Source organism: Aquila chrysaetos, chromosome 16 (assembly GCF_900496995.4).
Source record: "Aquila chrysaetos chrysaetos chromosome 16, bAquChr1.4, whole genome shotgun sequence".
Lineage (NCBI taxonomy): Eukaryota > Metazoa > Chordata > Aves > Accipitriformes > Accipitridae > Aquila > Aquila chrysaetos.
Window position 1 is genome coordinate 3,102,079 of NC_044019.1, and position 16,523 is coordinate 3,118,601.

The 16,523-nt window shown below is 65.8% G+C and overlaps 2 protein-coding genes and 1 long non-coding RNA gene across 3 annotated transcripts in view; 2 read left to right on the forward strand and 1 right to left on the reverse strand.

Annotated features, from left to right (window-relative positions):
• Positions 1-5,402: 5,402 nt before the first annotated feature.
• Positions 5,403-6,822, forward strand: LOC115351525. Its single transcript, XR_003926837.1, has 2 exons — positions 5,403-6,579; positions 6,738-6,822. It is a non-coding gene; the product is annotated as an uncharacterized LOC115351525 (long non-coding RNA).
• Positions 6,823-9,043: 2,221 nt separating this feature from the next.
• On the forward strand, positions 9,044-12,853 carry HPCA (hippocalcin). The gene is made up of 4 exons (XM_030038267.2): positions 9,044-9,170; positions 10,646-11,117; positions 11,814-11,919; positions 12,200-12,853. The coding sequence occupies exons 2-4, from the start codon at positions 10,740-10,742 to the stop codon at positions 12,295-12,297; spliced, it is 582 nt and encodes a 193-aa protein (XP_029894127.1). The 5' UTR covers positions 9,044-9,170; positions 10,646-10,739; the 3' UTR covers positions 12,298-12,853.
• Positions 12,846-16,523, reverse strand: part of TMEM54 (transmembrane protein 54) — a 30,482-nt gene continuing 26,804 nt past the window's right edge. The window contains exons 2-7 of the mRNA XM_030038266.2: positions 15,141-15,737; positions 14,344-14,537; positions 13,898-13,957; positions 13,588-13,776; positions 13,366-13,500; positions 12,846-13,215 (exon numbers count right to left, since the gene is read on the reverse strand). Of these exons, the coding sequence (XP_029894126.1) occupies positions 13,123-13,215; positions 13,366-13,500; positions 13,588-13,776; positions 13,898-13,957; positions 14,344-14,537; positions 15,141-15,153 (684 nt within the window). The 5' untranslated portion in view covers positions 15,154-15,737 and the 3' untranslated portion in view covers positions 12,846-13,122. The remainder of the gene's footprint in view (positions 13,216-13,365; positions 13,501-13,587; positions 13,777-13,897; positions 13,958-14,343; positions 14,538-15,140; positions 15,738-16,523) is intronic.

A 16,523-nucleotide genomic window follows, 5' to 3' on the forward strand; every position in this document is an offset into this window, starting at 1 on the left:
GTGAGCTCAGCTGATGGAGCTGGGATTTGGGCACAGCCATGCAGGGGTGGCTGCGGGCCGGGTTCCTGCTTCTCCTGGGCTTTCCCTCACCGGAGCACGAGGCTGGGCAGGAGAGCCTGCCGAGCTGTGGGCTCCTGCCGGTGCTTCCTCCGTGGGCTGTGCACCCGGAGCAGGATCAGGAGCCCCCAACTCCAAGGCAGATGCAGCCAAACCGGCTCTAGCTGCCGGCAGAAACACAAAGCTGAGATCGCAGCAGGATGTGACTCCACGGTGCCGGCAGCGGCGTTTCCTCGCCTCCGTACAGGGAGCCCCAAATCTCCCGGCAGCCACGAGATGGAGGGATTGTCACACAAAACCAGTTACTCCCTGCAGCCGGGCTGCTCGGCTGGCCCCAGGAAGGTGCTGCCTGGGCTGGACCCCGTCCTGGGCCGACAGTGAGCCGAGGTTGGGCCCCGGAACGTGGGAAGACTGGTGTCTTGCCCTGGTTGCTCCTGGCAGATGCAAGAGGACTGCTCCCTGTCACCCCGCTACCTCCCAGGCTCCCACAAGAGGGTTTTTGATGTGTTCTAGTATTTTTCCAGAGGCTGAACACACTTAACACCATAATTCCCTGGTTTTTCCTATCCCCCTTTCCAAATAAAGGGGAAACATTTGCTCTTTTCCAGCCCTGTGACGTCTGCCATCCTCAGCAGGTTCCCTGGGACATCACCACTGCACTGAGGTCCCCTCCGGGGGCCCAGGTCCCAGCTGCCCCGGGGTGCACAGGGTGGCCCATGCTGTGCTTGTCCTTTCCCTGTCCTCTCTACTTTCCCACCACCGGGCAAGGGGTTTTGAGGTGTCCTGGCCCCCCCTCCCAGTCCCCTCTGGGCTCCCATTGCCTCCCTGTGCGGTGCAGACCCTCCTCCACCTCCCCAGCCCGTACCAGCACATCACTATTCAAGTCACGCAACGTCCATCGCATGTCCCGGGTGTGCCAATTAAGTCACAGCTCTAATTACGCACTTAGGCTCGCCAGTCATTCCTCTTCCCTCTCACATCACCAGACGGACACCTGGGACCCCGCCAGTCATCCACCTCCTCGCACCCAGTCCCTGTCCTGTCCCACCTCACCTTGACTATGCTGGGCCGGGCTCTGGCAGGAGCCGAGCATTGAGACCACGTCACCATGACACGGAAAACTGTCCCTAAATCAGCGCTGTGGGGTAGGGCCATTGCCAGGGACCCTTTTTGGCCCGGGCTGCCTCCCGTGCAGCCCATGAGGGAAATGGATGCGGTGTGCGGAGATGCTCTGGGTGTCCCCCAAGAGGGACTGTCCCAGCCCTGGAGTCCCCAGGGGATGACGGTGGGACAGACCGATGTCGGCAGATCCGGGGGACCCTGTCCTGCTGCTCCCCAGGAGACCCTGGCCCCCAGAGCCGCGGTCATGCCCCGGGAGCAGCTTGGTCACCCCCAACCATCACCTGCACCTCCCTGCGGCACCCCAAGCCCTTGGGGTGAAGGTGCCCTGCACCCCATCGCAGAGTTCAACCCGCAGTGCATCACCTGCATGGCCACTCATCGGGAACCGCTCTGGGGGCCTCTGCCCGCCCCCCCCCCCAGACCCCAGGAGCTCCTGCCTGGCTGTGGATACCCACGGGGGGATGCTGGGTGTCAGGGGGACACTGTGCTCTGGGGTGATTCTGCGTGTTGGAGGGGACACTGCAGGGGTCACGCACGAAAGGGAGCAGGGCTGCAGGGGGGGCTGGGGGAGAGCTACACAGGGTGCTGCATGGGGAGCCGGGTGCCGGGGGGTGCCAGGGTGCAGTGCTGGGCAGAGATGGGTGCTGCAGGGTGCAGTGGGTGGTGTCGGGGTGCTGTCGGGGTGCAGGGTGCCAGGTCCCCAGGGTGCTGCGGGGTGCAGGGGCTGCTGGGTGCCAGGCTGGCAGGGTGCTGTGGGGTGCAGGGGGTGATGTTGGGGTGCTGGGTGCCAGGCTGGCAGGGTGCTGTGCGGTGCAGGGGATGGTGTTGGGGTGCAAGGTGCCAGTCCCCCAGGGTGCCGTGGGGTACAGTGGGTGCCGTTGGGGTGCTGTCGGGGTGCGCGGTGCTGTCGGGGTGCAGGGTGCCAGGCTGGCAGGGTGCAGGGGGTGCAGTGGGTGGTGTTGGGGTGCAGGGGGTGCTGGGTGTCAGGCTGGCAGGGTACAGGGGGTGCAGTGGGTGCTGTCGGGGTGCAGGGTGCCGGTCCCCCAGGGTGCAGGGGGTGCAGGGGGGGCTGTCGGGGTGCTGTCGGGGTGCAGGGTGCCGGTCCCCCAGGGTGCAGGGGGTGCAGTGGGTGCTGTCGGGGTGCAGGGTGCCGGTCCCCCAGGGTGCAGGCGGTGCAGTGGGTGCTGTCGGGGTGCAGGGTGCCAGTCCCCCAGGGTGCAGGCGGTGCAGTGGGTGCTGTCGGGGTGCTGTCGGGGTGCTGTCGGGGTGCAGGGTGCCGGTCCCCCAGGGTGCAGGGGTGCAGTGGGTGCTGTCGGGGTGCAGGGTGCCGGTCCCCCAGGGTGCAGGGGGGGCAGTGGGTGCTGTCAGGGTGCAGGGTGCTGGTCCCCCAGGGTGCAGGGGGTGCAGTGGGTGCTGTTGGGGTGCAGGGTGCCGGTCCCCCAGGGTGCAGGGGGTGCAGTGGGGGCTGTCGGGGTGCTGTCGGGGTGCAGGGTGCCGGTCCCCCAGGGTGCAGGGGGTGCAGTGGGTGCTGTCGGGGTGCTGTCGGGGTGCAGGGTGCCGGTCCCTCGGGGTGCAGGGTGCCGGTCCCCCAGGGTGCAGGGGGGTGCAGTGGGTGCTGTCGGGGTGCAGGGTGCCGGTCCCCCAGGGTGCAGGGGTGCAGTGGGTGCTGTCGGGGTGCAGGGTGCCGGTCCCCCAGGGTGCAGGGGGTGCAGTGGGTGCTGTCGGGGTGCAGGGTGCCGGTCCCCCAGGGTGCAGGGGATGCAGTGGGTGCTGTCGGGGTGCAGGGTGCCGGTCCCCCAGGGTGCAGGGGGTGCAGTGGGTGCTGTCGGGGTGCTGTCGGGGTGCTGTTGGGGTGCAGGGTGCCGGTCCCCCAGGGTGCAGGGGGTGCAGTCAGGGTGTTGTCGGGGTGCAAGGTGCCGGTCCCCCAGGGTGCAGGGGATGCAGTGGGTGCTGTCGGGGTGCAGGGTGCCGGTCCCCCAGGGTGCAGGGGGTGCAGTGGGTGCTGTCGGGGTGCAGGGTGCCGGTCCCCCAGGGTGCAGGGGGTGCAGTGGGTGCTGTCGGGGTGCAGGGTGCCGGTCCCCCAGGGTGCAGGGGGTGCCGTCGGGGTGCAGGGTGCCGGTCCCCCAGGGTGCAGGAGGTGCCGCCCGCAGACCGGCGCTGCCGAAGGTCGCTGCTGCCACCTGCCGACACCCCGCGGCGGGCCCGGCCCGGCGCAGACCGGGGGGGGGGGACCGCAGCCGGGACCTCCCCCATCCCCATCTCTCCGTGCCCCCCCGCGAGGGGACCCCCTCCCCACCCCGGCCCCACGCCCAGACGCGTCCCGCGGGGTCCTGCCGCAAGGGGCTGGGGGCCCGGCGGGGATGTCCCCCCCCCAGCTCGGAGCACCCCCCCGGCTCGGTGCCCCCAGCCAGCCCCCTCCCGGGCCCGCTGTCCTGGCTGTTGCTGCCCCCCCGCCGCCCCACCGGGTCCCCGTGGCTCCTCGGTCACCCCACGAGACGGGGGAGATGCCACGAGAGGGAGCCCGGGACCCGCGTGTGGCGATGGCACTGGTGGCACTGGTGACAGTGGCGGTGGCGTTTAACCCCTCCGGCCCGGGGTGACAAAGGGTCAAGGCTGGGTCCGGACCCCTCTGGGCACCCTCCCCCTCGCCCCAGTGCCAGACACCCCCCCCCCAGTCTCACCCATGCCCACCTCAACGAGGCGGTGACCTCCCTGGGACGGCGGTGTCACCTCCGCAGCCCTCGAGGCCCATGGTGGGACACAGCCGGGATGAGCTGCAGCCCCCCCAGCCAGCCCTGGGCACATCCAGCAGCCCCCAAACCCGGGACGAGCTGGGGCAGACCCCGGCCGTGGGTTGTCCCCGCCACGGCTCGCAGAGCTCCGCAACCCTCCGGACACGGTGACAAACTGTGTCCGTGGCGGGGAAGTCCCTCGGGGTTTTGTACTTCTGCCAGGGAAGGTGGCACAGAAAATTGGGCACCAAGATGCCCACAGCACGCTGTCCTCCCCTCAACTCTGCTGCAGCCCCCCCCCCGTGGCCATTTATAGAGCTGGGGACCCGCTTGTGCCCAAACTGCCCCAAAACGCATCCCAGCTCCGTGTCACGGCACTGCTGACCACACGTGTCCAGGTGCCAACACGCGTGTGCCCCACGGGGACCGGGCTACGTGTCCCCAGGAGCCCCGACCTTGGCTGTCTGGACAAGGCGAGCTGTACGTGCTTCGGGGAGGCAGCGTGGGCATCACAGGGACGTGGGGACGCAGGATGGAGCCACTCCGTTATGAAACGTGCCTGCAGCCCCGCGGTGCTCAGTCAAGATTTAGCGAGCGAGCGGCTCCTGATCCAGATGAGATCGGGCATCACAAAGGGTTTTGTATTCCAGGAAGCCTATTAGAGATTTAAATTATACAAATGGGCTTTTTACCAAAGATCCTTATTATCTGGGCATTTGCTTTTAATCCCCAGCTAGTCCCGCAGCCCCTGCCCCGCGCCCCCACCGCAGCTCCGCTTACCTTCACCGTGTCCTCCGTGGGGCCGTGCATGCCGTGGGGCTGGGGACAAGCTCTGGGGTCAGTGTGGGCCCATGGGGAGGGGGTCTGCAGGGTGTTGGGGAGACCCTGGTTGGGTTTGTTGGTGCAGCCGGGGGCTGAGCCCCTCTTGCTTTGCCCTCTCCCCTCCCAGCTCGTCCCAGTACCCCAGCAGGGATGGTGCCTGTTTGTCTGCACTAACCTTCCTTAGGGCACAGTCCCAGGGCACCCACAGCCGCCCTGGCCATGCCTGGGCTCCTCCTGTGCCCCCCCCAGCTGCATGGGTGCACATAAGGATGCTCCCATGGGCACTTGGGGCCAGTGAGGCTGAGGGGGGGGGGGGGCGATGCTGGAACCCAAATCACCAAAACCCCCGAGTGTGCCGCCGTGGTGTGCCGAGCCCTGGGCACCATCGAGCCCCGTTGGCTTTGGGGATGGCAGCCGGGGCAACGGCAGAGCTGACACCAACACACGCTGCCCTGCGTGCACACGTGTGTGTGCAGAGCCATACGCCCCTGTGCTGGGACACAGGGACACGGTGATGTCCCCCCCCCCGGGGTGTGTGTGTGTGGGGTCTCCCCTGCAACCCCATCCCACCCTGCCCTGCTGCAGCGAAGCCGGAGGCGGCGGGGGGGGGGGGGGGGCAGGAGTTTCACGGCTGCTATGACAACGCAGGAAATTCCCACAGAAATCCCTGCGAGGAGGAGAAGAAGGAGAAGAAGGAGGAGGTGGAAGAGGAAGGGGAATCTCCCAGCGAGGGCATCGCCAACACCCCACATCTCTCCTCGCCGGCGGTGGGGAAGGCATCACAGCGGCACCCGCGGCCATTTCAGCATCCTCCTGGCAGCACCTCTGCTGCGGGCTCGGCTCGGCCACAAGGCTGGGGCCAGTGGAAGCCAGCCCCGAGCCAGCCCTGCTCCCTGCCCTGGCTGTTCTTGGACCCCGGCACCCCCAGGACATGGTCCTGCTTCCCATGGTGTGGCTGACTCCCCCAAATCAGTGGGTGGGAGCATGGAGCTGGTGTGGCCGGTGCCGCTGCAAGGAGCAAGGGGTGATGGAGGGGGCTGCGAGCTGACAAAACACAAGGCTTTGGGGTGGAGGGTGAGGGACCCCGAGGGGGTGGGCTGGGGGTCATTTGCCCCAAGCCCAGGGACCCTGTAAATCACTTAGTGTTTGATGGCAGAGTGTGGCCCTGCCTGTGCCCCCCACACCCCGTATTATCCTCTCGCTCCCTCCTGCAATCCATTCCAGCGCGGGGGATTAGGTGGGTTTAGGGCCGGGTTTGAGTCAGAAATGGGATGCTTTCAAATCAGCCTGCGTCAGTTGTGCCCTCTGTCACTCATGCGGAGGGGGATTAAAATAGATATGAAGATTATCGGAGGGGAAATGGCACCCCCACCTTGAGGGCCCGACTTTCCCCCCCCAGCCTCAGCACTGCTGCATGTGGGGGCATCACCCAGCGCAGGGGCTGCCTGGCTCAGACCCCCCCGGGATACCTTCAGCCCCAAGGGCACAAATTTCTCCTTTTTCCTTGCCTTTCTGCTCACACCGAGGCCCCAGTTCCAATCCCCATCCCATACAGCTCTCCAAACATCTTTCTTACATGGGATGGGGGGGAGACATCACCTCAGCAGCTCTCATCACCAGCTCCCTTGTTTCCAGCCCAATCCCATTCCCAAAACACCCCTCAGGCTCAATGCCGGTCCTGCATGAGATCCTTGCCCGGATCCCACGGAGGGCTCCCGGCCCCAGAGAGCCACCGGCCCCTCGGCAGGGCTGGGGTGCGGACATGGCTGCTGCAACGTGGAGGGTGAGAAGGAATTGATGGGGAGACGGCAGCACCGAGGAGATGGCTCAGCACCGAAATGTGCAGGTGAAGGGCAGGAAGGAGCTTGTGCTGGTCTTTGGTCCTCCAGAGTCCTCCAGCAACAGGCAGGGACATGGTACCATCGCGAGGCTATTAAAAAGGGGGAAAAAAAACACAATGAGACCAATATTGCCTTTATTATTAATAACTGCTTGTTCCTGCAGGTCCTCACGGGCCAGCACTGCTGCCTGGGCTGGGTCTCCTCGCCGGCCCAGCAGTGGTTCAGGCAAGCGCTGCTCATCGGTGTTTCAAAACATGCCTGTGGATTTCGGCCGCTTTATCAGGGCTGGTCCCCGTCTCTTGCCCCGCTTCAGGTTGGTGTTTTAGGCCTGGAGGTGCCAGGTCTCTCTCGATGGGCCCCTGCAGCCCCTCAGCCTCGCTGATCTCAGTGCCCAGCAGATTTTGGGGTGAATTAGCCCCAGCCTGGGTCTCTCCTTCCCCCCAGCTCCCTGTTCCGCAGCAGCCACCCCAGCCCCTTCCCCGTTCCCCCCAGACCAGGGATGGGGCTGTGGGTTTAATCACTTTATGCATGTTTATTTGTGTGATTTGGAGGAGAGTGCGTGCCTCTTCCTCCCATCTGCCCCTGCCATCTGCTCCCCACGGTATTGCTGAACAATCCCGGGCTTTGCAAATGGATGGAGCTGGTGCAGGAATGCAGGAAAACCTGCCGGGAAAAGCACCTCCTTATAGCGAGCATCTGTCTCCACTGGAGCCTTTTCCCGGTGCTCAGAGCGGCTACTGAAAGCTGCTTTGCTCCAGCCCCTGGAATGACCAAGGATGCTGTGATGCTACACTGCATCAGCCCCCGGCTGCGTGCTGGGGACGCTCAAACCCAAAATGTCCCCCTTCTAGCCCCAAAACACCTGGCTTGGCACCTTCTTGGGCCAGCGGGAAGGTGATGGCTAAGCCTGTGCCCGGGAGCTGGGGGTGCCCATGGGGTGGCAAATGGGGTGGAGAGACTGGTCCCCGGTTTGGTGCATGCACAGGGAGGGGACCTTGTGGTTCCCCATCCCACCCACCCTCCCAGCAGCCTGGGGCAGGATGGCACCCTAAGGAAGGGACAAGTGACATTTTTAGCAGAGCCCTTGAAGACACGACCAGGGGACACGTCGCAGCGTGGGGTGTCTGCCTGGGTCTGCAGGCAGCTCGGGACCCCAGCTTCTGTGTCTGGTGTGCCAATGCAGTAATGCTGGCATGCTCCCAGTGCCCCCACTGCTCCCAGTGCCCCAAAACCTCCCAGTGCTCCCAGTGCCCCAAAACCTCCCAGTGCCCCAAAACCTCCCAGTGCTCCCAATGCCCCAAAACCTCCCAGTGCCCCAAAACCTCCCAGAGCTCCCAGTGCCCCAAAACCTCCCAGTGCTCCCTGTGCCCCAAAACCTCCCAGAGCTCCCAGTGCCCCAAAACCTCCCAGTGCTCCCAATGCCCCAAAACCTCCCAGTGCCCCAAAACCTCCCAGTGCTCCCAGTGCTCCAAAACCTCCCAGTGCTCCCAGTGCCCCAAAACCTCCCAGTGCTCCCAGTGCCCCAAAACCTCCCAGAGCTCCCAGTGCCCCAAAACCTCCCAGTGCTCCCAATGCCCCAAAACCTCCCAGTGCCCCAAAACCTCCCAGTGCTCCCAGTGCTCCAAAACCTCCCAGTGCTCCCAGTGCCCCAAAACCTCCCAGTGCTCCCAGTGCCCCAAAACCTCCCAGAGCTCCCAGTGCCCCAAAACCTCCCAGTGCTCCCAATGCCCCAAAACCTCCCAGTGCCCCAAAACCTCCCAGTGCTCCCAGTGCCCCAAAACCTCCCAGTGCTCCCAGTGCCCCAAAACCTCCCAGTGCCCCAAAACCTCCCAGTGCTCCCAGTGCCCCAAAACCTCCCAGTGCCCCCACTGCCCCAAAACCTCCCAGTGCTCCCAGTGCCCCAAAACCTCCCAGTGCCCCAAAACCTCCCAGTGCTCCCAGTGCCCCAAAACCTCCCAGTGCTCCCAATGCCCCAAAACCTCCCAGTGCCCCAAAACCTCCCAGTGCCCCAAAACCTCCCAGTGCTCCCAGTGCCCCAAAACCTCCCAGTGCTCCCAGTGCCCCAAAACCTCCCAGTGCTCCCAATGCCCCAAAACCTCCCAGTGCCCCAAAACCTCCCAGTGCTCCCAGTGCCCCAAAACCTCCCAGTGCTCCCAGTGCCCCAAAACCTCCCAGTGCCCCAAAACCTCCCAGTGCTCCCAGTGCCCCAAAACCTCCCAGTGCCCCCACTGCCCCAAAACCTCCCAGTGCTCCCAGTGCCCCAAAACCTCCCAGTGCCCCCCAAACCTCCCAGTGCTCCCAGACCTGCCCCAACCCTTGCCAGTACAACAGGGGTCTCCCCCCTCGCCCCAGCCCCCGGCTGTGGGGGGGACCGGGGGCTGCACCCCGGGGGGGGTGTGGGGTGGGCGTGCGTGGGGCCCCGGGACGAGCAGGAGATCCCGGTGGGGGCTGCTGTCAGTGCACCCGGTGCCGGTGCCCACCCCCCGGTGCCGGTGCCCCCCCCCCCCCCCCGCAGCCCTCCGCTGCGGCGGGCACGACCGGCGGCCGCTCCCGGGCTGCGTTGGCTGCACAGCGGCGGCGGCTCGTCCCCGGGCAGGTAGGAGGCGACGGGGATGGGAGGACCTGGGGGGGGGGGGGGGGGCACACTGGGAGGCACTGGGGAACCGAGGATACCAGGGCACACGTCCCTCCCCGCCGGCGGCTGCAGAGGTTCCCCCCGCCCCGGCCCCGCCGCGTCTTGCCGGGGGTGTCTTGTTGCCCCCCTTCTGCCCCACAGTATCTTGCTGGGGGGGGGGGGGGTGTTGGTAAACCAACCCCCCCGGAGAGACCTTTGCTTGGGGTGTAGGTCTGGCAAACCCCCTCTCTCTGGGGGTGCCCGGTTTGGGGGGAATCCCCTGTAGCCCCCCCCCTCACCCCGGGAGCATCTTCCCTGGGGGTGTCCAACCACCCTTCTGGAGGTGTCCGCTTTGGGGGGATCCTTGCAAACTCTTCTCGGGGTGCTGAGCCCCCCCCGTGGGCTCCTCTCCCAGCAGCGGGAGCTGCCCCGGGCAGTGGAGAGGGGGCACAGCCCCCCCCCAGGCAGTGGGGCTGGGGGTCATACCAGCCCCGGGGGGTCCCGGCTGGGGACACCTGAGTCGGGGGGAGCATGCAGATCCTCCCCCGGGGCTGCCAGAGTGGGGATGGAGGCGTGGGGAGGGGTGATGGAGAGAGATTGGGGGGGTCCCAGCCCCCCTTGACTGGGGGTTCCAGCTCTACCGGGCTGCTCCTCTTGGGGAGTCCTGTTTGTCCTGCGACCTCAAGGTATAGGGGGGTTGGGGGGTGCTGGGCCCCCTCCCTACTTTGGGTAAGACAGCGGGTGCTCCAGGCACTGAAGCCCCCCATGCACCCGTGAAGCCCCCCCCCCCCCCCCCGACTCCATTCTCTCCTCACGCAGAGCCCATGAGGCAGCCTGGGGTGGGGGCAGTGGGTCAAGGTCCCCCCAGAGCCCCCAGTGTGGGGACCTGGGGTGGGAGGCCAGATTCTGGGCACCCACCCTGACCTCCTCCCGGCCCCTCTGTGCTCCTTGGGCTGACCCCAGCGGGATGTCCTGGGTCCCCCAGGGATGTGGACACCCTGAAGCGAGGAGGGGGCTCCGAGCCGAGACCTGTGGCCCCCAGCTCTCCCCAGGGCTCCAGTACCAGCCAGAACATCAAATATTAACGGAGGCGGTGGAGGAGCTGAAAATAACCCTCCCTCCAAGGGAGCTGACCCAGATCCGGCCAGCCCCAAAGCTGGGCTGGACCCAGACCCCCAGCCAGCACGTTGCGGGGGCCGAATCCAGCCCCTTCTCCTCCTCCAGGCTGCTCTGCCCTCCTGACGCCAGCTAGATATCGCCTATATATTATGCAAATGAACTATAAGGGCTTATTACGCAAACGCAAGGGGGCTGGCGCTGCCTGGCGCTGGGTGGTCCCCGGGGCTGGCCCCGACGGCTCAGAGAAGACAGCGGGGATGGAGGGGGCCGTGTCGGCGTCCACCCGGGTGTCCGGGGGCTGCCAGGGAGCGCTGCCCTGTCCCTCTCCCCTCCTGTAGCCCAGACGGACCCCCCCCCCCCCCGAGCCAGGCCAGCCGCCTGCCCCCCTGCAGCGCTCATCCCCCGGGGGACGGCCAGCAACGTCCCAGCGGCATGGGGAAGCAGAACAGCAAACTGCGCCCTGAGATGCTCCAAGACCTGCGGGAAAACACCGAGTTCTCCGACCTGGAGCTGCAGGGCTGGTACAAGGGTTTCCTGAAGGACTGTCCCTCGGGCATCCTCAACGTGGAGGAGTTCAAGAAGATCTACGCCAACTTCTTCCCCTACGGCGATGCCTCCAAGTTCGCCGAGCACGTCTTCCGCACCTTCGACACCAACGGCGACGGCACCATCGACTTCCGAGAGTTCATCATCGCCCTGAGCGTCACCTCCCGCGGGAAGCTGGAGCAGAAGCTCATGTGGGCCTTCAGCATGTACGACTTGGACGGCAACGGCTACATCAGTCGGGAGGAGATGCTGGAAATTGTGCAGGTACTGGGTTCCCTCGCCCCGCCGTGGCTCCTAGCGTGTGGTCCTGCCTGTCACCCGGGCGTGATGGTGGCCATCCCCTCCCAGAATGCGGACGGGTTGGGGACATGCACCCTGCGTTACCCCCGGTACGGGGTTGACAGTGCCTGGGACGGAGCCTGTTGCTGTCTGCAGAGAGCTGCCCGCTGAGCTCTGCGGCTGCAGGGATCAGTCTACCCTGGGGCATCCCCCGGTCCTTCCCTGTCCTGGGGACATCCCTTTGTCACCCCCCTCCCGGGGCTTTTCCCACTGGCCCCACTCACAGTGCACGCAGCCATCCCCGAGCACCCCGGGGCAGAGGGACGTGTGGTCGGCACACTGACAGGAGATGCTCTCCTCGCCCAGACCCCAGCCCGGTGGATTCGGCATCGGAAGGTGACTCGTGAGGCCGTTGTGGTGGCATCTCGGTGGGCATCTCGTCCCTGCAGGAGCCGTTCCCATCTGCCTCCCGCAGCCGGAATGTTTCCTTGGGGCTGCTGCTTGCACCCACCCCGGCTGTGCTGGGAGCTAAAGCTCCCCATAGCCTGATCGCACGGGGAGGGCGTTAAACGCCAGCCCCATTCTCAGGGCAGCGAAGCCCAAAGCTCTGTCCCCCGTCTCGGGTGGGTGACGGCAGGCACCCACCTTGCACCCACCCTCACCCCCGTCTCCCTCTCCCAGGCCATCTACAAAATGGTTTCCTCTGTGATGAACATGCCTGAAGATGAATCGACTCCAGAGAAAAGAACGGAAAAAATCTTCCGACAGATGGATACTAATAACGACGGTAAATGAGAGGAGATGGAAGGGATTAAGGGAAAGGTCTCATGGCTAAATCCAGGGGTCTTAGAAGGAGCCGCACGCACGCTGATTAAATGGCTCATGTCCGCCGGGGTGGCCGGGGGGAGCCCCGGCAGCCGGAGGGGCTCAGCGTGCTCCCAAAACCCGGGGAGCGGACCCCAAGGGTGTTCATCCCGAGCGGGTGGGTGCCGGGAGGTCTCCGGTCCTGCGTGTGCACCCGGGATGGGGTGCTGGCCGCCGGGCTGAGCCGTGTCCCCCTCCCGCAGGCAAGCTCTCGCTGGAGGAGTTCATCAAAGGTGCCAAGAGCGACCCGTCCATCGTGCGCCTGCTGCAGTGTGACCCCAGCGGCGCCGCTCAGCTCTGAGCCCCACGGACCCCCACAGCCCCCCCCCACAGTCCCCGTGGCCCCACGTCACCCCTTCACCCTGCAGCTGGTCACTGCCTCTATCCCCTGCCCGGCCCCCGCGGTCCCCAGCGCCCGTGCCCCCACGGCCCCTCGTGGGGAGAGAGCTGGAGCCTGGCTGAGGCGCGGGGGGACGGTCCCCATCACTGCGGGGGGGGGTCCTGCACTGGCTCGACTTGGGGAAGGATGGAGGCAGGGTCTGCCCCGAGCGAGGACGGTCCCCCCCCAGCACCGGGGGCTCAGAGCAGGGGGACAACCCAGCCCGGTGGGAAAGGCTGGCGGTGAAGCCACCGCTGCATCTCCAGCAGGCGCGGGGACACGGCCCAGGGGACAAAGACCCGGTGGCTCGGGGGCTCCCCAGCACCCCCCACGCATGCACACACTGCCACGGCCGTGGGGGCCAGGCCAGCCCCTTCCCCACAGCCCCACGGCCGGCGCACGGGTGGTGGGGGGCCGTGGGGAGGGGGATGCGGTTCTGGTCTTTTAATACCTGCAGAATAAAGTTTGTGTCAGTGCAGTCAGTGGTGGGAAAGGGGCCATCGACGCCGAGGGGAAAGTTCCTCCCCGCAGGGTCCGGATCCAGCCCAGTCGCCTTCCTCGCTGCAGCCCCAGGCGACCTGAGGCCATGGGGATGGGCTCACGTGTCTTGGCTGGTGGCGTCCAGGGGACGTGTCTGCCCCATAGCCGGGCTGGGGAGCAGCCAGGTGCCAACGTGGGGCTGTGCGGGTGCTGGGATGGGGCAGGGCTGGCCCGGGCACATCCACGGCATCAGCCCTTGGGTCCTGCTCAGAGCCGGGCAGTTTCCACGCTGTCCAGCCTCAGCAAGCCCAGGCACTGCCCGGGGTCGGGGTTCTCCGCAGGGTCTGCCCGCAAGGAGACCTGCAAGCCAGAGAGACTGCTGAGAGCGGGGCCGGGGGGGCCGAGAGCTTTGGGTCAGCAAGTCCTACCCTTGTCCCAGAGTCCCCAAGCCCAGACGGGTCCATCCCAGTCCTGAATGGGTCAGTGCTGAGCCCAGGGACCAGGCGTCACCTTTCTCCGGTGCGCCCTGCCGCAGCAGCAGCGGAGGCGAAGGAGGTCGAGGGTGAGCAGGAGGCAGCGGATGCCAAAGATGATCTCCATCAAGTCGAGCAGGAGGGAGATAGCCCAGAGGGACAGTGTGGAGCTCTGCGGGGACACAAGCCGTCAGGTCCCCACACATCCTCCCCATCCCCGGTGCAGGCATCCACAGCCCACAACCCACTGGGGACTCACGTAGACACGGGTGGGATCGAAGGGGCACTCGCGTGAGACCGGGGCAAGGGCGACGTCGGCGATGGTGCAGGGGGCCAGCAGTGCCCGGCCCTGGCTGCCCAGCGTCAGCCCGATGGAGACGGCCAGCCCCAGCAGGCAGGACAGGCAGCCCAGGCTGCTGCTGGCACTCAGGGCAAAAACCGCCCATTTCTGCAGGAGGGGAGAGAAAAGACAGCGCGGTGAGCCAGAGAGAGGGGACGTGGCGGCTGTGCGCGCTCTGGAGGATGGCTGCATCCTGCTGGGTGCTGGGCGAGGGGCTGCGGGTGCTTACGAGGGTGGCGGGGGCGAGGCAGCGGGACAGCACGAGGGCAGCTATTCCGCAGGAGATGGTCTGCGAGGAAGCGTGGGGAGGTCAGCGATGCACGGTGCCCGCCCGCCCCGGGGACGTTGGTCCCCCTTCCCTGTTGACATTGCTCCTGAAAGCTCATCCGGCTAATTCAGCATTGCGGTGGGCACTGCTTCGTCTTCCCCAGCCTCCACCCAGTAACAAGTCCCTGTGCATTTAATCCCCCCTGGTTTTGTGCTGGAAAGGCATATTTAGAGCAGGGAAGAGAAGACAGAGCAGCGTCCATCCTGCATCCCACCTCCTGCCTGCTCCGGATCCACACCACATCCATCCCACCCCCTCCTGCATCCCACCTCCTGCATCCCCCCCAGATGCCCCCCACACCCACCGATGTCCCCCCCCGTACCCTCCCACCCTGCACCCCACGGTACCAGCAGCGCGGAGATGACGGAGGCGGCGTTGGCGACGGCGTACTGCAGGGAGATGGCGTCCCGGGGGTCGACCACGAAGCGGAGGACGGTGCCGTGGACGAGGGCGCCGGTGATGAAGTTGAGGTGCCCGATGATGAGGAGGATGAGGCCCGTTTTCATGAGGACCCTTTGGTGGCTGCTGGGATCGAGGTGGCCTGAGACAGAGGGGAGAGGAGGGCTGGGCGAGGAGGCTGCACGCTGCGGGGTGGCCGGCACCGAGCCGTCCCTCCTGCCCTTGCACCACGCTCAGCACAGGCGGGGACATTTGGGGACAGCCCCAGAGGACGAGCCCCGTGCTGCTGGGCGGACAAGGCGGGAGGTGATGTGGTCGCAGCCGCTGGCAGCCCCAGTATGCAAACCACCGCTCCGACCGGCTCTCCTGAGACTGGGACAGTGGTGTGGGACCAGCAGCCATAAGGACAGGAGTTCTTGACGGGGCTGGGAAGGGCTGGGGCTCCCCGGAGGAATGAAGAAGCTCCGGGGAGAGCAGCTGCCCGAAACGACAGCTCCGGCGCTGGCTCTCGGCACCCGGCTCTTCGAGGACTGACGGCGGCAGGGCTGTTCCCCCGTCGGGACCACTCTCCTCACACACTCGCCGTCACCCGGGTGCTCAGCCCAGCTCTGTCCTTGACCCCGTCCGAGCCCCTTGGCTCCCCTCCCTCCCTGCCTCAGTCTCCCCTGCAGGAGGGCAGCGCTGGAGCCGCAGGCAGGGCTGCGGCACCCTCCCATCACAATCACCGCGCCGGACCCGGACTCACCCACTTGACACATCTTCACCGGGCCAGGATCAGACCATCAGATCCCCTCGATGCCCCCCGCCCAGCCCTGCCCTCGGCCCCAAGGTTGGCAGCCGGATCCATCAGGGTCCCCACATGAGCGGGCAGGACCGGGACCGGGACCGGGACCGGGACCAGGCCACCGGAGCCGCTTGCCTGCTGCACCCCACTGCTACTCCAATTCCTGTCTGACCAGCTCTCCAGGACGAACAAAGGGATAACTCCACCTTCGCCTGCCTCCACCAAGGGGAAACACAGCCCTGTCCCCACCCCTGCGCTCCCCTTGCTGCCAAGCCAGCGGCCATGCCGTGGCACGCCGTGCCGTGCCATGCCGTGCCGTGCCATGCCGTGCCGATACGCCACGCCACGCCGCCTCGTCTTCTTCCCCATCCGTCCCCGCCATCTCCGCCTCCCTGACACGCTCGGGTCGCTCCACTCTAAAGCGATGGTGGCAGGTTGGGATCCAGCCAGACGGGTCCGTGGCCACGGGCTGAGGGTCTGGGAAGGAGCAGCCCTTCGGGGTGGGATGCTGCCAGACCACAGGGCAGAGACGAGCACCATCAGGTAATGGGGATCGACCTGCAGAGAGAAGGAAAAGCAGAGGGGTCAGGGCTGGTGCCGACTTCCCAGAAGGTGACTCAGAGAAGCCCGTTTGGTGGCAATCACCCTAAAAAAGTTTCCAGGGAAGTTACTGATAGCAAGAGACTGAGTGAGAGGGGCCGAGGACAAGAGCTTGCCAGGGTGGCTGCAGAAAAAGCAACCCAGCTTTGCTTGTACCAGGGGTGCTTTGGGGAGCCCTCCCTTGCTCACGGGAGATCCTTGCTAAGTGATGCTCTCTGCAAAGCTCGTCGCAGACATAAGGCATCGACAATTTAATTACAGGGACAGCAATGCAGCCCTGGCTCCTGGGACTGGTCTGGGGAAGGGCTTGGTCCAGGCAGAGGCTCAAAGACACTTGTCCCTAATATCCCACCTGAGCCGCCAGCCCAGCCCTCAGCCTCCTCAGAACCCTTAGACCCAGCAGCGCTGGGAATTTGGCTCAGCACAGCGTTAGTCCCCATCCTTCCCCCCTTTTAACCTGTACACAGCCCTGCTACACAGGGAGCAGGGAGAAGAGAGACCTCTCCTTACTACAGCTTCAAGACAAAGCAGGTCCAGCCACTGCAGCCACACATGGCCCATGCACCGGCCCCATGGCTGACACAGACAGAACAAAGCTGTCACACCCCACTTTCTAGAGGCAGAAGAGGAGACGTCCCCATTTTCCCCATGCCTTGGGCTAGGGAAGTGTCTACAAACGCTTGAGCAAAGGGCAAAGGAGCCAGAGGATTTCACAGTACATCTTTGCAAAGGACGAGCTGGATG